Source organism: Ambystoma mexicanum, chromosome 6p (genome assembly GCF_040938575.1).
Source record: "Ambystoma mexicanum isolate Mex_15411 chromosome 6p, UKY_AmexF1_1, whole genome shotgun sequence".
NCBI lineage: Eukaryota > Metazoa > Chordata > Amphibia > Caudata > Ambystomatidae > Ambystoma > Ambystoma mexicanum.
In genome coordinates this window covers 1,480,084,173-1,480,108,640 of record NC_090935.1, presented here as the reverse complement: position 1 = coordinate 1,480,108,640, position 24,468 = coordinate 1,480,084,173, and the positions used below count along the sequence as shown (strand labels likewise).

The following is a 24,468-nucleotide window of genomic DNA, read 5'->3' as shown; positions in this document are numbered from 1 at the left end:
GCAAAACCAATAGTTTGGGCGTTTGATTCTGTACATTGCCGTTTGTGTTTATAGGCAAAAGGGAGAGTAAAGATGTTATTTATTTATTTATTTATTTATTACATTTGTTACTCGCCCAGACCCACAGGTATCACGGCGAAAATTCAATAAATTGAGGCATTTTTATACAATTACAGTTACCATCAGATAGAACATATTTTAAGATGCAAATAAATCATATGATCACAATTCTTATACTCATTTCAGTTGGTCAAAGTAGCAGGTCACGTATTATTTAACGCATTCAGTTAAGTTAGTATTAGTTAAATAACCAAGTTTTTTTGAATCTTAATGGGGAGTCCTCATTTTTTATACTAAAGGGTAGTGCGTTCCAGTGCAAGGGGTCTAGGACTTTGAAGCTACTTCCTCCTGCTCTGCTATATTTGTATTGGGGAACTTCAAAGAGGGCCAGTTTATTGGATCTCACAGTCCTGCATGAGGTTTTTTTCTTGATGGTGTGATTGAGGTAGCTAGGCGCTTTATTGGTGATGCATTTGTGGACGATGCTGAGTGTTTTGAAGATAATTCTAGCTTCAATTGGTAGCCAATGGTTTTCTCTTCTAATGGTAGATATATGTTCTGATTTCTTTAAGCCGAGAGCCGCTCTAAGGGCTTTGTTTTGTAGTAGTTGTAATTTATTTAAATTAGTTTTGGAGGTTCCTAGGAAGAGGATGTTACAATAATCCAAATTTGTTAAGATCAGCGCTCTGGCCAGTGTGATGCAATATGTAGGATTGAGAAATTGGCGGCTGAGTGCAATACGTTTTGCTGTATAGGCTGGGGAGGAGGAAAGGGCTGCTATTTGTTTGTGCATGGTGAGATTGGCATCTATATATACCCCAAGGGTTTTCACTTGTTTGAATACTGGGATCTGTGTACCGTCAATGATGATATGAGAGTAGTTAGCATGGAGTGTGCTTATTCTTTTCTGGGTGCCCACAATGAGGACCTCCGTTTTCTCATCATTAAGGCAGAGACTGTTTAGGGCCATCCAGTTTTGAATTATAGAATACACTTTGTTAATAGTGTCAGTGTCCTGGGTGTAGTCACCTGTGATGGGGATGAGGATCTGGGTGTCATCTGCAAAGTTGGTATAGATGACACCCATATCGTCAAGAGCCGAGAAAAGGAGTTTGGTATATGCATTATAGAGTGTGGGTGAGAGGCAGGATCCCTGGGGGACTCCTATGGGTACTACTATAGAGTCTGCTGCATGGTTACCGATGGCAACCCTGGAAGTGCGGTCCGATAAAAAAGATTTGATCCATTGAGTAGCGTTAATAGAGAAATTAAAGTCTTTTTTTAGGGTGTCGCAAAGTTTGTCATGGTCTACTAGATCAAATGCTGCTGATAAATCCAATAGTAGATGTGAGGGAGGATACAGGGGTGAGGGAATGAGAATTTCAGTGAGAGAGGCCTGATCTGATGCTAGCAATGGTGAGCAAGAAGGGATGTGAGCGAGAGAGGCTGCTCATGGGATGTTAGGAGTGAGGGTGTGGGAATTGTGTATGAGATAGCGGAAGTGCAAGGAAAGGTGAGTTCAAAAGAAGGGTACATGCAAGGGTGCTAGTGAAAGGGTCAGTGTGAGGCTGCAAGTGAGTGAGAAGAGGGAAAAGGTGAGACGGTAATGGAGGATGTGAGGAGAGCGAGAGCATATAAGAGTGAAAGAGAAAACCAAAGGAGGAAAGAGAATAGGAAAGAGGTAGAATATGAAAAAGCCACTGTAGCCAAAAAACAACCCAGGCCTGTCCCAAAATATACGCCAGAATCACCCTGAATGGACAGCCACCATAATTTATAGTAATTAATACCAGCAATGCATTTGAATGTTCATGTTAACATTAAATATTTGCCCACCCCGCTGATATGTTAAATGCATTACCTTAAAGCCTGGCATCTCCAACCTCCACCACCACACTCTATGATGCTGTTTAACTGTTAGAACTCATAATCCTATATTAGTGCCATACAATAACAATATGTCATGAACTCCAATTAAATTATGTGAAGTTTTATAAGCCATTTGATATTTCTACTATGCCCCAGGGTCTCCCTGGAATTACAATGCTGCCTTTCCACGCCATTATAAAGAATAGTGCGATGCATTGCAGAATGCGGAAGCAACACACCACTGTATACTGTTCAGAAGGGTTACTAATTGTGGTAATGCTTCCAGGCCTCCATTGCACATCTTGTATTCTAAACTCCAAGGCCCCTCGTTCACCCGCACAAGCTCAGATTGCCCTAGCTGACTACTTTTCTCAAACCCGTGGCCTCCATGCATCACGTATTCCTGCTGGTCATATTGCTGGAACAGCTTGCGTTCCTTCCCCCGCCCCCTCCGCTCCAAGCCTAGCACAGCCCCCCATTCCTTCTGGAATTCATACATCCTATGGAAACTGTATTTGTTGGTGCCATCCGGGTTTATACCTACATTGTGTGCCTCATATGTATCCGCAAAAGACCCCTTAAATCCACTTCACTACCTAAAGAAGGAAGATGTTGTGTTCTCTTTGTATAACTGTTAATCAATACCTTGTAAATGAGCCAAGTCTCCTTTCTGTGTTTATGCTCTGGTGGGTTGCGCCCCACGTGTTAGAATAGGGGCGGGGTTACCGCCGAAACTTTAGTAACGGTCCAAAATAAAAAGACATCAGACGTGCCATCATTGCTCTCCGAGATTTATTGAATTGCCTCATTTATACTTTGCACATTGAATGAAGCGCGTCTGTGATACACGTGAGGACTGAACAATGGCGATGAGGATTATTTGAAGAACACTCACCACGCACCCGCAGGCAAGGTACTGAGACCCTGCATTCAAAGGGCCGGAGCACCCGGACGTCACGCGCAACACTACTGCTTTGACTCGTGGAAGAGTCCACCATCCGAACTTCATGCCCAACGGGCGAGGAATCAGCTGTCCCAATGGTGCCGCCACAGAGGAAAACTGCATCACAAGTGCATTTGCATCCTACACTATGCGCTTCTACAGAGCAGGCCCCTCATTACAGGACACTGCCACGGAGGAAAATGACACGAACATCCAGATCATCACGTGGCACACGTGAAGCACAAGGCAAGCATTTATTTTCCCCATTGACTTATTAAGTGACAGCAGTGCTCATCATTCCTCAAGCACCTCATTTTGGAGCGTGCCACGACCCATATGACATAATTTACGCCCAGTTATTGAACTGATTGAATCATTCTCAAGGCAACCACCATGTCGGAAGGCAAAGGCCAGCTCCACCGCGGCATGTTAACCCCAGGGAAGAAGGGAACACTGAATCTTTACAACTGCAAGCTGTGCCGCATTTTGAAATGTCAGACACCAGCAGCCTGGCACCCAGGTGGGCCAGGTGGCTGAAAGAACTACACATCTACATAGATGCATCTGGGGTGAGAGAAGAACGCTGCCTACGAGGCATCCTACTGCATTCACTGGGACCCACACTATGTGAAATCGTATTTGAAAAGCCCAAAGCTAACACAGACTCATTTCAAGGCATAATTGACTCACTAAATACCTACTTTGCGCCATTAAGAAATGTTGACTACGAAAGGCACATTTTCCACACCACCATGGAAGAAAAGAGTGAGAGCATGGACAATTTTATAATGAGGCTATGGAAAAGAGCAAAGTATTGTGACTTTGATTGGTACTCAACTGAGGAAGCACTCAAATCGCAAGCCTTTTCAGGATGTGGATCCCTAGAATTCTGCAAAAAACTCCTCCAGAAAAGCAGGACATTGGAAGAAATACTACAGCTAGCAAGAGCTGATTCATCAATAGCTTTGCAGACGGAATCATTAGGCTATATCACTATCAGGCTGATGGCCACGGCAGCCACAGTGTGCCCCATTCGTATCCTGAGTGACACAACATAACAAAAGAAATGCTACAGATGCAGGTTCAAATTTCCTCACGTGGGGCCATGTCCAGCAATAGGACACCACTGCGACAAATGCGGGGGTGAAAAACATTTTCAATCCGTTTGCAGAAATATCAAATTCTTTCAATCACCAGACTCAGGCAAGGAATCCCGGAGACAAGATGGCTGCGGTTCAAGGCGGGAAAGCCCGCATCCTCGCACAAGTAATTTTCCTATGAGCAGCAGGCGTCGCTCTCATAGCTCAACACGTGATCAACCACACAACCCCAATGACAGGAAAAGAGGAGAGACAGCTCCAGCCATAACAAGAGCAGACATGATTCTCAGCGAAGGAAACCGAGACAAAGAATTAGATATCTAGATGAATCATCAAAAGGGAGACGCTTCTCTCACTCGTCTTCATCCAGCGGAGATCGCAAAAGAGCTTACGTTCATGCCATTGGCAACCATGCAGTGTTTGAATATAGCCCAATGCTACTGCTTCAATTAAATGAACAGAATTTAGAGTTTTTAATCGATACTGGAGCGACAGTAAATGTAATCAACGACAATATCTACAGATCGCTCACCAAGAAAAAAGACTTGAAAGAAACCGACACCCTAATATACCCATACGGCTCCAACAAACCACTCAATTGTCATGACATGTTCACTGCCACGTGCCAATACAAAGGCCAGTACCAAAAGGCTAAAATGTACGTCATCAAGGGAGAAGTCCCAGGAGAAGTCCCTGGATGAAGCATACTAAGTTTCAAAACAGCCATCAAAATGGGACTCATTCATATAATGTACCAAATCATGTCCGCCTACACCACCAACTCGAAGGACATGATACAAAAATAATTCCCAGCCCTCTTCAAGGGACTAGGCAGACTAAAGGACAGGCAAATTAAACTACACATCAATCCGCAGATACCACCAACAGCTCAACACTACTGTGGAATTTCTCTAAACATCCAGAGACAAGTGGAGGATGAAATTCAATCCTTATTACAGCAAAACATTATCGAACCAGCAGTACCGGTGCCCAAAAAGGACAACAAGACCAGCATACGCATCGGCGTAGACATGCAGGCCCCAAATGTGGCCATTGAAAGAGAGCGGCATCTCGCACCTAGAATGACAGATATGATGCACCTATTGCATGGTGCCAAAGTATTCTCCAAGTTAGATTTGAACAACTTTAATTGCATCCATCATCAAGGTACATCACCACTTCCTCAACACATCTGGGTTTATTCAGATACAAAAGACTTGTATCATGTGGGTTGTTTCAGTAATCTCTCAGCATTCTACAGCGTGCTTGGTGTGATGATGTGCCCTCGATGTTTGCTCTCTGGAGGGTTTTCTTTATCGATGACATGAATCTTTCGCCATGCCATTTGCTTGGGGCCATCTAGGTGTTATTTTCTGGTGATAAAATCCCATGTGCTTTACAAATGTTTCAAAGTCATGGCTTTTAAAGAGGGGTCCGTAGTCTGACTGGGTGTTATGTGGGATTCCCCACTCACTGAGCATCTCGTCCATTACTGGTGCCACTTGGGGCTACGCTGTTGTCGGTGTTCTTTTCGCGACAGGCAAATCGTGAGAATTCCTCTATGAGAACCAGGAGGTATTCTCCTTAGTCCATTGGTCCGTAGAAGTCTATGGCTACCCTATTCCGTGCGCTGTCCGGGATTTGGGTGCGTTGCAGTGGCTGTGGTGGGTCGGCTTTGGTGGTGAATTGACATGGTAAACATTGGTGTATCATGTTTTCTACCAGTGTGCCCAGGTATGGAAACCACACATGTCATCTTAGCTGATTCCTGGTGCTGTCGGATCCTCTATGGCCTTGTGCGCCATCCGTACCACTGTCTGTCTTTAACGTTGGGAATATGATGAGTCGATACCATCTGAGTAGGATCGATTGTTCTCTCACTGCCATTTCTCTGTGTATTTTGGCTATTCTGCTTATTTTTATTTGGTTTGCGTTAGGGTGAGCTTAAAATAGTCTGCAGTCATCTTTCCACTTATTCCTGTTGGTTAGTTCAATGGCCATTCTCAAGGTCGGTCCTTGGTGGATTCTTGTGCAACCATCTTGAGTGTGAGAGCAGGTGGCATTGCGTTGGTTGTGAAGTAGTTGATATATTCGATGTCGCCCTTCCTCGTTATCTGTTCACCATCCGGGTGCTGTGATATGTAGTCTGCACGGTTTTGGTCCCCCCCTTGGCGATGGATGATGTTATAGCCTTATGCCCATCATTCAATTCTGGGCGGTATCTTGGTCCTCGGGTTCCCAAATAGCCACAGTAAAGTCTGGTGGTCTGTGACGAGGGTGAACATTTTGCTGATGGCAAAATTGTGGAAATGTTCACAGGCCCAGACTGCAGCAAGGCTCTCCTTCTCGGCTTGTGAGTAGGCCCTCTTCATGGGTGAGAGAGGGCTACTGGCACATGCTATGATGTGTTCCTTAGTCTGGGCCAAGATCGCTCCCAGCCCAAACGGGCTTGCATCGACAATGATTTTGGTATTCCATGTCGGGTCAAAATAAGACAGTTGTTTCACTTCCGCCAGTGCCCTCTTGATGTTGTCGAAGGCCGCCTGGCATGCTTCTGTCCATTGGAAATTACCATCTTTCTGCAAGAGGTGTTGTAGTGGTTCGGTGTGTGTGGCATAGTGCGGGATATCTGGCACAGTGCCCTGCCATCCCAAGGAAAGAGCACACATTGGCTGCATTAGTGGGCAGTGTCAGGTTCAGGGCTCAATGCGAGGGTACACGCGGGTGGACGGAGTCCACCCACTTTTTTCAGAGGGTGGACTCGGTTCCCCCTAGTTAAAATGAGAAACATTGAATGTCCTCTTTGAATTTATGTCATCAGGTTTGCAGGCCGGACACTGCACTATATAACCTGATGAAAAATAACAAACAACTAAAGGTGAAATGTCCCATTTCCGTACTGCAAACTCCAGGGAAAACATTTGTATTGGTTTTGGAGTTTAAAATGTGCACGCCTTTTAACATTTTCAAAAACACTATTAGAAGAATATATCCTCTCTTGGTTTTGTGTGTGTGTTGATTTTGTGAAAGGCAAATGCCATTCGTCCTGTGCAATTTGAGTGGTTATGCAAACACAATTTTATGAAATGTGCAAATTTCACCTTCATTTGTTAATTTCTGGCGATGTCACATCCCAATGCGTTTGTTGATGAATCCCACCACTTTCATTTTTAGGACTTGACCCCTGGTCAGGTTGGAGATGGTGCTGACTTTGTTGGAGTCTGGGTTCATGGCTGGGTCAGAGAAGATATGTCCAAAGAAGATCAGATTCTTTTTGCTGATATTGCATTTGGCCAGGTTGAGAGTAAGTCCTGCTGCCTGTAGCACCATGCACATGTCCACCAATGCTTGATCACATTCGGCTTGAGATTCGCCATACACCAGGATGTCATCACTATAGTTTAGAATGGTTTTGACGGGGTGGATGACTTGGCGGATGGACTCCTGAAAATAGGCAGCGGCCGAGGAGATTCAGAAGTTTAACCGCTTGTAGCAGAATAATGCATTGTGCGTTGAGACTGTTGTAATGACTCTGGAGTCAGTGTATAGCTCTAGTTGATGATGACCCTGATTTAGGTCGAATCGCGAAAATGTGGTTGCCTTGTTTAGCTGGACAATCATGTCTTCAATGTTGGGGCTAGGGTGACGTTCTCGTTGGATGCCTGGGTTTGCTACCCTCATGTGTATGCATAATCATATGTTCCCTCCTTCCTTAGGAACAACCACCAATGGGCAGACCCATGGAGTGGGCCCTGTGGCACGTTCATGTGAATTGTTGCTGTGGTTGAGTGTCTTCTTTGTATCCACGTGCACTGAAACTGCCCGATCGAAATGAGTGGAGTGGTGGTTCCCCACTGAAAAATTATTGCGGCTGATTTGGACAGGGTCTGAGCGTCAGCCGTACATGTGAACTCCCGCTCCCCCATGATGTTCAGGGTGGCCCCTGAGTTTTTGAGGAAGCAGTAGTTTTCCGTGTCCATGTTGATAATGAATTTGGGGCTTCTTCAGCCTCCAAATCATTCTGTATTAGGTTGACATATTCGTCCGGATAGTTCTGGTCCCACTCAGGAGGTAGGTCATAGTACGAGTCATTAGGGCACTCCATGTAGGTTTGGTAGGCATATGGCGAGTCATCATATTGTCCCCATATTGGGGGAATAGATCAGGACTGTCCTGTGTCTGATCGGGTCCCATGTCTGGCAGCTCTTCTTTTGCCCTCGCATATCTCCTCGGGTTTGGCCCGTAGCCGAGTTGTGGTCTCCTTTGGTCTTGTGGGGTTTGGTATGCTTGGTTCCCTTGTCTCCACATGACCATGGGGGTTGTATTCGGTGTGGGGAAAGGCCTCGCTTGTCGGCATACCATTTGAAAATTACCTTCTTTCCCACAGTTGGAGGATCCTTGCATGAGTACCGGGCATGTGCCTGCATGCAGGAAGCTCATTCCACATGTGTAGCACTGTTTTTGTGTTCTCATTGGTTGTCGGTTGAGGACCATCCTGGAAATTGTGTGTGGTCGCCTTGCCTCTGTGCTTGTATGGCTGCCACAATTTTGCTTTTGTCTACTTTTTTTGGTGATGTGTTCTCCATGGATGCTACCTGAGAATCCACCTTTTCGTAGATCCTGGCTAATTCTATGACCTCATCTATGGGAAGGGGTTTTTTGATTAACTGTTTTCTGAAGTTAGAGGAGATACATCCTTTGATGAGTCTTATTGCCTCGTCTTCAGAGAATTGGGCACATTGGCAGTGTAGTAGTTTCTGGCGTAGTCTTGTTATGAATTTGTAGATAGATTCTAGAGGTTGTTGAGTGCACTGATTGAATACATATCGTTTGTGATGTCTGTTAAGTTGGATGATGGGTTCTTTGTATAGGGCATCAAGTAGTGTTGCGTAAGTGTTTCTTTCCCCCGTGGGTATTGTTTTGATGATGGCCTTTATTTCCTTACCGGTTAAGTTGGTGAATACTTCAACCAGTGCTGGCGCTTTGTCCTCCCCCACCAACTTGAAAAAATCCTCAAATTCCTCCACCCATTCTGTCCAGCGTGGACCTTTGTCACTGTGGGGTATTAGCGTAAATGGGACTGGGCATTTGAGAAAAACTGCCCTTGATGTGGAGGGCATGGTAGCTGGTGGAGTGTCGGCATCTGGGGCAGCTTGCTCAATCGACGATGGCAGTTATTTAAGTGGACACCCACTGTGTGAATGTAGTGGACGCTTGTACTACTTGTGATCAAAATGACTGTAGCCTTCAGCCGGCGTAGCCTTCTGTACGTTCTTGCTTTGTTTTAGTTTTTTCTTCGTTTGTGCATGGCATCACGTGAGGAGAGGCATGGTTTTCTCCTGCAGCAGTATCACGGCAACTTATGAGGAGGGGCTTGGTGCCGTGGGCAGGTGTCTAACGACGCGCATATGTGTCCTTGTTGTGTTGTGTGCACCTGCTTCCCTGCGCATTGCTACTGTGTCGTGCCCAGGTGGGCTCGCGCTGGGGTATGCTGCTCATTCGGGGTCTGGTAGGGGTGCCTAGGAATGCTCACACGGGAAGCAGCAGTGGGCGGGATAGCCTTACCATGGTCCGCTCGGCGGGATCGCTGCTGCAGTGTGGTGATGTATGGCGGGATCGCCTGTGATGGGAGCAGATCTGGCAAATCTGCTTGTGCAGAGGAGTCTAGCGCTGCAGATGCAGGCTGGATGTCACAGCGGATGACAGCAGTGTGGCAGGGACGTTGCTAGCGGGATTGCTAGTGCGGGCGAGGAGCAGTGGGACAGATGTTAGCCTCATTGCCAGTTGTTATGCATGACATCAATAAATGCACCGACCTCAGATTGCAAGTTTTCAACATCTTTATTCCTTCCACCCACTTTCTCCTCCCGGCACAAACTGCCGTTTCCTTTCCTCTCCTGCCTCCTACCACCCATGTGTCCCGTCTCCCACGGGTTCTGGCCTTAAAGGGGCCGTTGCTTTCTCGTGCAAAAGCAGCCACCCTTATCTTGATGGTTCTGTTAATCAAAAAGCCATTCCCTACTTCTCTAAAAGGTAAGTTGGCAACTTAAATTGGAAATGCGTATTCTTTGTCGTCCAACATTCTGATTACTAGACAGGTACCTCTGGACCTTTAAATTGAACAGACCTTGATGGCATGATGATTTACCGTCCTTACCTTCCTTCTCCCTCAGTTACTTTAGACAGCAAAACACTTGTCTATAGGCGCGTTATAAATGCCATATCATATCATATCATATCATGGCCGTGCTCCCCCATTAACCCACCCAGCGCCATGCACACATTCTAAATTACGCGATCTCCGTTAGGTGAGACAGTACCAGTTTCAGTTAGAGCATAATTAAATTGTAGAATCCTGCACACACTCCTTTAAGCAAGCTAAAAAGTAAACATGTTTTAATGAGGAGGCAACGCTTAATCTCAGCTGCTCTATTGGCGTACATTGTTCTCAGGCGGATGGTCTTGCACATTCTTGGTGTTTTAAAAAAATGCTAACAGTCTGTGCACAACTTAATTCAAACAGACATTGTTCCATTCTTTTCCTTTTCCTTTGAATCTCCAAAAGTAAAAGAAACCGGCTACCTTGAGCAAACACAAACAGTCTCCACAGCCAATCAAATCATAGCACATCACTAATACAGAGGTTCGAATCTCGGATCCGCGATTAGAAACCAAACTCAGGTACGGTATTAGATGCGTATAAAAAAAACAATAAATAAATAAATGGAAATTCTCGAACAAAACATGTTAATACTGCTTTTTAATGTAAAAGCTGGTACATTTTAAAACGAAATAAATATGTATTACAAAACGAATGTATATTTTATTCAAACACAAAACATATATAATCACCTTTACCATACAATAACATATAGCGGCTGCCATTTTGGAAGTAAAAATGGCTGCCAAATTCAGCACACAATACAAATGCAGGGAAAGAGTGCAAACAGTGTGTAGTTTTGGCTTTGGCTGTGGATGGGTGGAAAATCATTTAAATTTGACTTAGAAATGGGCGTTAAATGGATGGACAAATAGCCAAACACGAAAAGCCTATGTATCCATCCTCATATGTCATAATAGTCAAATCTAAAAAGGAACAGTGTTTTTCATGAGATACCACCACCTTTGTCGATTGCAGAAGAGAACTTAAGAAGTCTTATCCCATCTAAGGTACACCAATAATCTGAGTGCACATCAATTATTTGCTCCTTTGGTTTTGGAAAACTCACCTTCATATGGAGTTGACGTGGAGGTTGTTGCAGGCCTAGCTGGTCTGCGAGGTACCTTGGTGAGCGAAAGCTTGACGGGAGTCTTGACTGGTGACCTGTCATCAAAAGCAAGGGCAGACAATAAATTGAATGAGAAGAACCTATGCTTAGCTCAAGCATCAAAACAGTCACTCAAAGTACACAGTCTGAGCAACGAAGCTTACAACAAAAGTACAGAATTAGCATTCACGCATAATTTGACCCTAAAAGATGAAGTGACTTGATCAAGATCACAGCTTGGCATTGGGGAATATGTGCTTAATATCACAAATGCAAGTGTCTTTAGAATTGTTCATAGACTACAGTATGTCTCAAAAGTTAAAAATATCATTCATTTGTTAAACGAACCTAGGACATGAAATAACGCTGCATGGTTAGAGATGAATTGGTTAGGATTTCCAGAGAGGATGACTTTCCTTGAAATGGACAATTTTTCGTTGTGGTCTTCAATATTATTGGTGTTCAAAGTTTTTAAATCTACCTGCCATATTAGATCTATGATAGCCCATTTTAACAGCATGCCAGAAGCACGGATTGTGCATACTTGACGCTAGAGAGGATGATGATGTCTTGGGTAATGGGTAATGCAGTGGTAGCATTTTCCCCCCAGCCCGTGCATGCTAGTATTTGGCTGAAGGGAGCAGCACCAGGATAGCCTTGGTCTTCCTGGCTGGGGTTCGAGATAACACTTGCCTTTATTACAAGGCGCTATTGCAGAGTACCCAAATTCAGCTGCTGTTCCTTACTTGGGAGAAGGCACAGAAGTAATTTAGTTTGAAGGTTACCATCACAGTGTGGTTATCCTGACCTTCCCATGCTAAGATGGTGGCCAGACCATTTCCGTTTTTTTATTTCAGCACATGAAGTGCCACATAACATGAAAGGGGCCAGAAGAGACATTGAGCTTCATGACAACCCTGGCGTTAAGGGGTTAACGGCGCTGTAAAAGGCTGCGGCGCCGTTAAACCCTTAATGCCAGATTCACACTTTAACGACTGCTTTTTGCAGGCGTTAAAGTCCAAGGCGCTAAGCCACCTTGGTGCTAATTACGGCACCGTAATTTACGGTGCAGTAATTAGCGCCTTCCCCATCCCCATTGAGCCCTATGGGGCAAAAATGGGAATGGGGAAGGGGCAATGGTGAATGGGGATTTACTGCCCTGCCAACCTTGGAATGGGGCGGTAAATCCGCCATCCACCATGGCGGAATCCGGCATGGACCATGGTGCTAATAGCACCATGGTCCTACGCCAGGGTTGTAATGAGGCCCATTGTCCCTGACTAACCACATTGGTATTCTTCCTCTTGGTTCCATGCCCCTCCCTAGCCTTCTCCATCGTTTCCGGCACTTTTCATTCCAGATGTGTTTGCTTCCTTTTAATCCTCCTATCCCCTCCCCAACCATAGTTTCAGGCACCTTTTTCCTATGCTGTCTTACAATGCAAGCGCTTCCTGTGTTTTCTATTGATGTTTTTAGTTTTGGCCATTAGGTGGCACTGCCATTGCCATTTCCTAGCGATTGTAAATTCTAGTATAGGCATCCTTTGTTTCTTTAGAGCGTGAATATTTTTACTTAGACTGCATGATTCTCAAGTCAAAAGAATGACTCAGCCCACTGTTGTTCTGAGAGGATTTCTGCTGTGCAATGGTACTCACACAGTCCATAATAAATTGATACAATGCATAAGCACGTTCCGTGAGTGAACAATTATCCTTGCACCTCGTCCCAAGCATTATGAATGAATCAGACAAAAGATGGGTAAACTTCACTACCATCCTATTATTCCATTTAAGTGTGAGCCCTCCTCTGGCAGGCAAAAGGAGAGCAAAGCCGGGTCTCAATTCAATTGTATGCATGGGTAGATCTAGGGAGAAGAGCAAAAGCAACTGGTACCCCATACCAGAATCTAATGAAGGTCTCATCCAAGCAGATGCTCCCCTGCTCCTCCAGAGCCATCAAGGACCACATCAACACACTCGTTCCAGCCTTTCTACAATCACTCTTTTGCCACTGGAACTTCCCCTCCCCATAAAGCACTCCCTTGTGCACCCCCTCCTTAATAATAGCTCTGCCAATCCTTCCTCTCCAGCACACTATCACCCAATCTCTGTCACTCCTTTCCTGGGCAAACTCCTGGAAAAGCTGGCCATCTCCCAGCTTAATCTCCGTACTGAATCTCTTGGTTGTCTCCATGACCACCAGTCTGGCTTTAGAGCAGCCAGAAGCATGGAAACCTCTCTCCTGGGCCCCCGTGAAGACTTGCTCTCTAATCTCGACTCTAGCCTTCCTTCTGTCCTCATCCTCCTTGATCTATCCTCTTCTTTTGACACGGTCAACCACGCCAACCTGATCAATCGTCTCTGTGACAACCTGGGCATCACAGGTCAGGCCCTATCCTGGTTGACCTCCTTCCTCTTCGAACGACCCTCCCAGGTCCAATGAGAGTCCTTACTCTCCACCACCTCTCTTTCCAGATGTGGTGTTCCACAGGGTTCTAACCTCTCACCTTGGCTCTTCAACCTTTACTTGGCACCTATGGCCCACCTCATCTCTGTTAGGCAGAGTCCAGTGCAGTTCCTTTAGGGAGCACTACACCAGATTAGGACTACAGGTGAGAGCAATAAATCCCCTTTGGTATCAGTCTGTACCACAAAGATTTAGTTGGTAGCTGTGGCTGAGCAGTCAGACTTATCGCAAGAGGTAGATGAGCAGTATTCAGGGTTTACACAATAGGCCTACTGTACTATGGCACAAGGAAACACTGACCAAAGCTTTGTAGTTAAAAAGTATATATATATATATATTTATTTTATACACTTCTAAGAAAACACAGGTATCACAAGTATCAAGCAAGTTAAATTAAGTCAATTGAAACATATACACACTCCCTATATAAATTGTAGACCAAGTGAACCAGAGTGAAAACTGAGCAAAATGGCACAGTGACAACTACACACAAGGGATCCTCTAACAATTTCTCACAAGGGAGGGAAAACACGAGTTATCTAGAAATAGGTTCTTATACACCCTAACAACACTTCCCATCAGTTGTGAACCAGTTCAGCAAGATAGTGCATCAGTATAGGCAATACTTTAAATGAAAACTGAGCAAAATGGCATTTCACAATGATTATGCAGTGGGAAGGAAAGGGTAGTTATAAGAAAGGGTTGCACCGCACAGTTCGAATGGAGAATCCCGAGAAGGCAGGTCTAACAAATGTGACCAGAGTCAGTAGGCCTGTGCCAGAGTTAGTGCTACAGGGCAAGGGCCGAGGAGAAAAATGTTCTTGAAGCTCCAGTCAAGTCTTTGGTTAACGATGTTGAAAAGGTGGATGCAGAAAGCGAAAGACAATGTTAAGAGAGAGGGGCGGCCAACCCAACAGGTAGGTAAAGGATTTAAAACACCTTTAACACTACCGCAAAGACAGGGCGGCCTGGCGGAACAATGTACCTTAAAAATGAAGAAGTGGCTCCTGCGGTGGCAGTTGTTCCTGGTGGTTCCTGCAGTTCGGGTGATCCAGCAGAGAAAGAGAGGCTCTCGTCGTGGAGGAAGGTTCGAGGTACTGCACTACCCAGGGAAGAAACCAGCCGCGGTGCAGCCAAACGAAGTTTAAAAGGTACGCTCCTTTTAATCGCGGTCCGGGTCGATAGCTGCTTGGCTATCCGGTCTCCAAGTGCGGGGCACTGGCGATTCGACCACAGCAGGTTCGGGAAGGCGATGTGCAAACTAGTTGGCCCCACCAGCTCAAGGAAACAAGGCTCTTGCAGATGAAGATCTCCTCTCGTCGTGTGGAGAAAAGTGGTTAGACGCTGCAGCAGGGCTTCACCGGTGGTGGTAGTCGTTGCAGATGTCTTTGGCTTCTCTCCTCTTTGGTTCCGTAGTTCCAGTGGCGACGTCTTGCTCTTCCAGTCCTCAGGACCTTGCTTTTCTGCAGAAAGAGACCCATTCATACAGCCTAGCTGTCACTCACAAAGTGGAGTGGTCATCTTGGCGGGAGACCCTCCAGCCTATCAGCATAGAGTGTGACCTGGGTTGCTGAGGCAACCCTGTCCAGGGGTCCTACTCCCCCTCCCACACAATGGACCCACCCCAGACTCAGTGTCGCCGGAACAAAGGATCCCCGACCTGGGTTAGGATCGTAGAGTAAGACACGAGAAAGAAGTTATATTAAAGTTCTGGCAAATAAAACCTACCGGAGCAAAGTTAATATTAAAATGCACCGGCGGTATGTTAGAGGCTGTCAGAAAAAGCGGTAGCCTCGAACAATGGAAAATCCCATAGAGAAATATTCGATGTCGAATATTTTTGGTAGTAACCACTGCCACTAGCCAGAAACTTTAGAGAGAGGGATTTTAAGGTACCCCCACGAAAATGAACATAGGGGAAAAACTATAAACCCCTTCCAGTACCTCCATAGTAAGATGGGTTGTACTGGTTAAGTGCATAACAATTGACTAGTAAAGTCAATGGGGACTTTAAATGCCCTGGGAGACAGTAGTCAGTCCCAGGGTATGGAGTCTATGTTTGGGGGTCGCTACGACACCCCTGTGTCACTGCACTGAGGGTGCTGTGTAACACATGTGCATAAAGATGGTTCCTATGAGGGAGAGTAAATCCCATAAGCATTAAACACAAAAAGAGCCTAGAACACAAATAGCATAAATGCCTAAGAGTGGGAAAAAGAGTCTCACTCTTAGCAGGTGAAAAGAAAGAAACCCTTCAAATCCAGCAAAGCTGCTGGGGGACTCTATAGGGAAATTATCCAAAGTATAAGAATTCTCCCTAACTATCTCTACCTACTCTCCTAACTTTCAGTGTTATGCGGATGACACTCAACACTCCTTCAGGCTCCCCTCAGCCTCCTCTCCTCTCTTGCTCATTCCTTACTGCCTATCTGCGATTCAGGAATGGTGTGCTTCTAACGATCTCTGCCTTAATTCAGTAAGACTGAGATCCTTCTCATTGGGACCCCTTCTCCTGCTTTCCCCTCTTTCACTCTGCCCACCCTACGTGGGCCCTCTACATGCACCTTCCTGCGAGGCAAAAAACCTTTATGTCATCTTCAACTCCACCTCTCCTTCTCTCCTAACATTACAGACATCTCTGAGAAGTCCCACTACCAGCTGCAACTCCTCAGAGGTATTCTTCCTTTTCTCACTTTCCCCCAGAAGCTCACTGTCTCCAGAACCCTAGTTCTCTGTAGGCTGGACTACTGCAACAGCCTCTTTGTAAATCTGCCTGCTTCTTCTCTTCGACCTTTGCAACTAATGCAGAACAGGACTGCAAGAATTGTCCTTGGCCTCAAGCCCATGGATTGTATCTCTCCAGCCCTGAAATCTCTCCATGGCTTCCGGTGGCTGCAAGGATCAAGTTCAAGACACTCTATTTTCCACAGGGCTTTCTGGGGCCGGGGACCACACTACATCTAACTCTCTCTTCCTAAGCACTTTCCTGCTTGAGCCTTCCACTCATCCACCTCCAACTCTCTGAGGGTCAGGTGCTTCTCCAGGCAATGAGTGGGGGGTTATATCCATGACGTTGACCAGCTTAACATACAAAAAAAGGTTATAATTATGTAGATAGCAAAATGTCCTTAACATTAACATATGCAAGAAATTTGCATAAGAACGAGCTGGAAGCTTGTGTCACAATCTTCAAACCAAACTTAGTTAATGTTGGGATGCATGTCCAGCTTCCATGTCCCCCCAAGTGCTTCAGGTTATGGAAAATATATTAAATATACGTGGGAATGGATGTGCATGGCTTTAGGGGGAAGAGGGGTGTGAAATATGTGAAGTAGCGGGAACTTTTGGCGCAAAGGCGCAGTGGATTATGAACATTGTCTGAACTTAGATGCAGGTGGGTATGTATGCGTTTATTAGAAGACTATAGTTATGTAGCAACACTAATGACCCACAGAGTAGCAAGCCCCAGTCCCTCAGCAAGAAATACTGATGCATCGCCATATTAAGACTGTGGCCTATCCTGCCACAGGCCTCGGTAAAAAGCAGCAGTGCACCATGATAACGAGTCCTGACATATTTCCCCCATCTCCTCTTTCACAGCAAGAGAATTAGATGAGCAGGCTTTCAGGCCTACTAGATAAACCTTAATTGTATTATGTTGCAAGCCTTACGAAACCAGAAAGTAATGTGAATGGCCGTGCCTTTTTAGGGCTGCATGCATCCTGAAGGCCATACTCATTGGAGTTGGGGCAGAGGTCCTGAGCTGCCAAAACAACCCCTCCCAGATGTAAGGCACTAGTACCCCCCAGGAGAATGGTCATTCTATTTGAACTGCCAGATGTCCACAAACAGAACTCTTAAATCCCTCACAAGTTGGCTGTGTAGTATGTACATAGGTGGTAGCCAATGAAGATGGGGAATGAATACTGTATACTGCTTCTGTCACCAGTGAGTACATTGGGCCTCATTACGAGGTAGGTGGTAAGGGATTACCAGCACCGGTAAAGGGACCAGTGCCGGTAATCCCTCACCAACCTATTCCGAGGTCTCTTAGTGGGTCCCTTCCTCAACGCCTGGTCTGACCAGGTGTTAAGGACAGGACCCGTTAAGGGACTTCAGAGCTAATAACGGTACCGCAAATTGCAGTACCGTTATTAGCTCCATCCCCATTCCCATTGAGCCCTATGGAGGTTCGAATGGAAATGGGGAATGGTTCCTGGAATGGGGACTTACTGGGTCCTCCAAGGCTGGAATGACCCGGTAAATCCCTATTTCGGGAACCCGGACTCGGAATGCGGTAAGGGGGTAGCCATGGTGCTAATAGCACCATGGCTACCTCCTACCTCATAATGAGGCCCATTGTCTCTTAAAATGCTGTATTTGGTTGGAACTGCCAGAGGTCTCTGCGACATTTGGGTTCATAACACCCTATAACACCATTTTCCTTTTTGTATATAAAATAAACCTTGTTATCCTTGCAAGAGGTGCACCACGCTTTTTTCCTCAGAGGATTGTTTTTTAGTGTCTGGTTTTCCAGTGGTTTGCCCTACAAAACCTAGTAACCCCTATGCGATCCCAGAGCCCTGTAAAGACTGGAGGGGGGTATCTGTACTCCTGCCCACTATATGGCAGAGTAGAAGCACAGAGAACCCCAGTCAAGATTCTGTTTTTTTTTTTATTTTTTTTTTTAATTTATTTATTTATAAGATTTACACAAAGAAAAACAAGCAAATCAATTAATATAATTAAAACAAAGCAATTAAGTACACACAGAATATAATATGCAAATAACCATCAAAGAACTAATACAAACTTATAAAATCATCCCAGATCTTTTCATGTAATCTCAACCTCCCTTGTCGCTTATAAATCACCCTCTCCATGGTTGCAAGCCCAGACATTCCCTCAATCCAGTCTTCCACAATAGGTGCAATCCGTGTTTTCCAGCCCCTCAGAACTAGTTTCTTGCCCAAACCAGCACCACGGAGCAGAAATTTTTTCCTTGAAACAGAGAGATCTTCTAGCAATTCACCTCCCCCCAAAATCATCGTCATGAAATCCAACTCAACATCCAAACTCAAAACACGCAAACAAATACAACAAACATCATGCCAAAATCCCCGCACACGCACACACTCCCAAAGCAGATGTTCCAAGCTTCCCAATCCATTTCCACAACACCAGCAATCATCCGAATCAATCATCCCTCTCTTGAACATTCGTTCTGGAGACCAAAACACTCTATTGAGTATCTTTACTTGTCTCGACCGTTCCCCCAAATTAATAGCACAAAGCCTAACGTTCGCACACATTTCAGACCACATCTCAGGCGAAATCTCACATTCCAATCTCCTCCCCCACTCATCCCTCAATCCAGAGTTCTCCTCATAAGAAGACACAATATTATTGTAAATCCTGCTAGCAATTGAACAACCACCTGGCTCCCTCTCTTTAAGAAAGAGATTCACCATTGCACCCCCTTGTTCTACCACATCACCTATACATCTCTTCAATTTTCTGAAATCAGTAGTTCGAAAATTGTCAATGTTAAATCTCGTCTGTAATTCTCTTTCACCTATCCACTCACCGTCCACAAAGACATCGTCAATCCAGTAAATCCCACTCAAAAACCAATCCGGCCAGAATAAAGACCTACCTCCAACAGAAATCAACGGATTCAACCAGATGGATGCATGAGTGGTCTTCATAGCAACAGATCCAAGCAATTCATGTATATGTCTCCATGTTTCTCTCAGAAAAACTGTCAAAGGCGATTTCTTACACAATGTGTTCGTAGCTGTGAGAATTGCCCTAGGAGGAAGCGGGCCCAGCAGACTCGCCTCAGCAATTGCCCATTTATCGGGTGCGTCAACCAAAAAGGGTACAATGAAGTGACTGGAAAACGCTAAGTGATATGCCTTAAAGTTCGGAACTCCCAGTCCTCCTTTTTCCACAGGTAATTGAAGTTTCCACAACTTGAGCCGTGGCGGTTTGTTATCCCACAAAAAGGACTGCAATAAACCATCAATTTTCCTCCAATAGTGTTGACCAATTTTAACCGGGAGCATACCCAAAATATAATTAATTTTCGGAGCCGCATTCATCTTAAGAGCGTTCACCTTGCCCCAAAGAGACAAACGAAGTAACGACCATCGCAAAAGGCTCATTTTCAAGTCGCTACACACCTCACTCATGTTCACCACAACCATCTCATCTACCAGCGGTGTCAGCCATATACCCAGATATTTTAGTTTCCTTTCACACCACTGAAACCCAAGTCCAGTAATCAAATTCTTATCACAGTATCCCGAAATCGGCAACACCTCGGATTTGGACCAATTGACCTTAAATCCTGCCACCGCATAAAATCTATCCAAAACACCTAATAAGGCCGGAAGGGACACTGTCAAATTCTGCAATAATAATAGCAGATCATCTGCATAAAACCACAATTTCTGATCGGCACCATGAAAGTTCAATCCCTGTATTTGCACATCACACCTCAAGGTTATCGCCAATGGTTCCATTGCCAAAACAAAGTTCAGAGGGGACAAAGGGCATCCCTGTCTCGTACCCCTCTGTAGAACAAAAGAATCTGATGATTGTCCATTAGTCCTGACAGTGGCCGTTGGACAAGCATAAAGCAGGGCAACCCATGAAATAAATTCTTCCCCCAGGTTCATAGCACGCAATACCGAAAAAAGATACTTCCAATCCACACGATCAAACGCCTTCTCCGCATCTAAAGAAAAAATGGCCACATCATCATCCAAATCCTGTGCATTCGTCATCAGCAGTAACAAGTTTCTAATATTACTATTACTACTTCGACCAAGAACGACCCTGATTGGTCAGTGTGCACCAGTTTCACAAGCAAAGTCTGCAAGCGCACAGCCAACAATTTCGCCAATATCTTGTTATCCGTATTAATCAAACTGATCGGACGATAATTTGAAGGCCAACTGCCATCTTTATCCTTCTTAAGAAAAACCGAAATGGTGGCGTGGTTGGTAGAAGCTGGAAGCTGACCCCCCACCCTAGACTCCACATACATATCCCGTAAAAGTTCCACCGCTGAATCTGGCAAGATTTTATAAAACTCAGCAGGCAGACCATCGGGACCAGGAGACTTGCCTGAGTTCAGTTTTCCGATAGCCAACCTCATCTCATCCACAGTCACATTCTCACCCAAGATGCCCTTCTCCAAATCATTCACTCTAGGTATATCCAAACCATCTAAAAAGGACTCATCCACACCACTGACACCCAATTCATTCTGATACAATTTCTCATAATAATCCTTAAACGTCTCATTAATCTGTTTTGGATCAGAAGTCACCATACCACCTGCCGTTACAATGGAACTGATTGCACCTTCCGACTGCCGTTGCCTTAATCTGTACGCAAGCCAGCGGTCACATTTCTCACCATAGTCAAGATTCTGTATAGGGTAGCGAAGGTCGAGCAATCAAGGCTTAAGCTCTCAGGAGGCGATGAAGGTTGGTTCTTAAGTACAGTGTAGTCCCCAAGCACCCACAAAGGAATGTCCACACACTATCTTAGTGATAACACAGTTCTTTATATATATAAGAGAGGTGGGCAGAAAGGCAAAAGATCCTATCCAGATTTCAAACAGGTTTTCGAAAGGGAATGTCAACAACCCTGAACGGTCTGGTCCTTAACTTAGTAAGTGAGCAGACAATGGGGAAAGGGTCCCTACCCCTATATGGAGCATGGTTCGACCTTTTGAAAGCGTTCGAACAGGTTGATAGAGCCTTACTCTGGAACAAATTAAGACAATGGGAATGCCGGAAACGTTCTGGCAATGTTGGTGGAACTGCTCAGAGACACCAAATTAAGAGTCCGGTTGGATGAACTCGGACATCTGTCAGATCTCATTGAGGTGGAGAGGGGGGTCAGACAAGGGTGCTTGGGGGCTCCCCTCTTCCTCAACTTTTTGGCAGACATGGGTGTCTCTCTGGAGTCGTCTGCATTGGCCAGCACTGAGTTAAATGGGGAGAGGATCTTTTGGCTGGCCTATGCAGACGACATTGTGTTATTGGACAGAACAGCAATCGGGCTCCAGCGATTATTGGCCAAATTGGGCGAGTATGCAGGACGGAACAAACTATCAATATACCCACTTAAGTCAAGAATAGTGGTCTTTAGAAGCCCACAAAAAAGGTAAATTACTCAAATTGGTTTCTTGATGGTCAAAAGATCCAAAGGGTGGAGGTAGTGAAATACCTGGGGTATAAAAGCTACGCCTCCCCGGCCCTTTATGAGGTGGAGGCTGAGGTTGCTGCAAAGATAGGGCAAAGTGTAGCTCAGATGCTTAAGTTGAGGCATATATTCTTTACGTTTTTAATCTCACCCCTGGTAAGATACTATCTGGCAAAAATAGTTCCAATAATCCTTTATGGTCTGGAGGCCAGAGCGTCGCTCTGGTCCATCAACTGGTGTGTTTTTGAAGGTAAGATATGGAAGAGGGCATTGGGTCTTCCTGCTTCTTCCCTGAGCTGGAGTCTCAGATTTGAACTTGGACTTAAGACTTTGGGAAGTATGGAAAATTGGAAGCTAATATCATTATACAGGGAGATTATCATTGGAAATAAGTCCACTCTGTATGGGCCATAAAACATCACACAGTGCAATCCAGATCGGTTATCTTGGGGGGATTGGAAAATAGAATGAGAGAGGCTTTATCCAAAATCGATCTGGATGTAGACACCCTGATATTTAACCTGCTCATGGTCAAGAAGGAGCTGGAATCTACTGACTGGATAGAGACAATCGAGAAAGTCAGAAGGACCACTCCTACTAATCCATTCCTCCTGGGTGAGAAAAAGCTTGGTTGTCTTTCTAACAACCTAAAGACATTTTTAGGCAGTGGACTAAGAAATAATTTTTTAAGAATCAGATTAAACATGGTACACTGTGGAGAAGTGTTAGCGAGACAAAATCGGGGTGACAGGGCCAAACAATTATATAAAATTTGTGTTATCCCAGAAAACCAATCATCAATGAACCTGCTGAGTGAATGTGAAGGCACGTGGAGCACAGAGCTTGCATTGTTTGAGAGATTTGTGCAATATGAAGAAGAGCTTCTTGCTGAATATTTCTGGGATAGGTTGGTATCGGGCCATAGTGCAGTGTTGACATCAGCGATTGTTCGTGTTCTAAAACTCTGTGAAATAATTGAATGAAATAATTGAATGAAATTTAACGAAGACAGGAAAATAATAGAATCAGAATGCCAGTCAGTGCAAACTTGCTTTGTTGTGCTTGGGTGATCTTTACTTGTTTTTTAATTGTTTTCTTAATTATCGGTTTTGTCTTCTGTGCTTAGTATACACAGTGTTGACAGCAAATGTATTAGGAAGTCGATTTTACTAAAGAGATTGTATTTTTGTAGTTTTTTTAAAGGCTTGCTGCTTAGCCATATACAGATAATAATTTAAAAAATATATACATATATAAGGTTTCAATTATATACACAATCACAACAACACACTTTGTGCTCGGGTAATTCTAAAATGATAAATACATACAGTCTCTAGGTGGTACCACAATTACTTCTATCATACCATTAAAATGCATAAACTGTAGACAGTTTCAAATGGCATACAAATCAATTAATAAAGTGAGCCAACAATAGACTTAGGAGGAAAACAAGTTGGTTAGACAATTGGCAGAATAATGGGCCCCTACCACTAGGCACAGTTCTGTAAGAGGATCCCCCCACTTGGGAAACCTGTGAAATAAAGTATATTGACAAGCCCAGTCCATATATTGTCTATTAGAGTCTTATTTCCTTCTACAAAGCTTCTACCATCCCAATGTACCTGGTTCAGCAGAGTTCGATGTTGGGTCGTCGACAGATCCTTCTTGAGTGACTCCCTTTAAAGCAAACAAAAAGGGTGAACAAAGACGTTGAGGCAGCAGCTTTAGTCCTGGAGGTGCTTGTCGACGATCGGTCGTGGACGTCCTGCGAAGATGAGGCATGCGGTGCACCTTGACGACGATAGTTTGTTGCCGGAAAGAGTCAATGAAGAACTTTGGCCCAGCAAGGGCATCAGGTCGTCAGCGCCTGGTGTCAGTGAATGGGAGGTGACCACGACTGGCTTCTGGAGCTTCGTCTGCGTCTCTGAGGTCTTCAGGTGGCAGGAAACCCACTGGCAGATTCTCCTCAGTTCTTCAGCGACCTTTACTTTCTCCGGCGAGACAAATCAGTCGACGGTGATGAGCAAGGAAGTCCTTGATTCAAATGTCTCAGGCAGTGGAGCGTTGCAGCTCCGGTTGACGATGATCGACTTCGATGGTGATGGACTTCAATGTCTGGGCGCTTCACTTCGTGATTCCGCAGCGGTCCCCGTCTCCGGTCGGCAGCCTTTTCGAGGACTGACTTCCAGGGCGCTTCAGCGAAGGTTAGATGGTGTACGACGGTCCCTCGTAGCTCAGGAAGAGATCTCCTAGCCAGATCCTCTCTTGGATCAGTTTTTTGAAGGCACAACAGCTTTCAGATTGCGTCGAAGGGAAACAGCAGTTAACCTTCTTCAGGCGTGGCTTTGAGAGTAAGCATCAAGTATCGACTTCAGCTTCTGAATGATTTCCATCAGTGAGAGGCCATCAGATATACTGTATGGTCTGTCATTCACTCTGATGGGTCACACTCAGGCAACCAGCTCTTCAGAAGGGCATTAATGCAGGCAGGCAGCCAATCAGGCTCACAGTGCTTTCAGGCCATTCTTCTCTCTTCAGA

General features: G+C 45.0%; 1 protein-coding gene across 2 annotated transcripts in view; it reads right to left on the bottom strand.

Annotated features, from left to right (window-relative positions):
- The window catches only part of LOC138510562 (cytospin-A-like), a 1,126,527-nt gene that overhangs the window by 93,227 nt on the left and 1,008,832 nt on the right, over window positions 1-24,468 (bottom strand). For both annotated transcript variants that reach the window (XM_069626319.1, XM_069626320.1), the window contains exon 15: window positions 11,202-11,296. In XM_069626319.1, coding sequence (XP_069482420.1) covers window positions 11,202-11,296 — 95 coding nt within the window. The remainder of the gene's footprint in view (window positions 1-11,201; window positions 11,297-24,468) is intronic.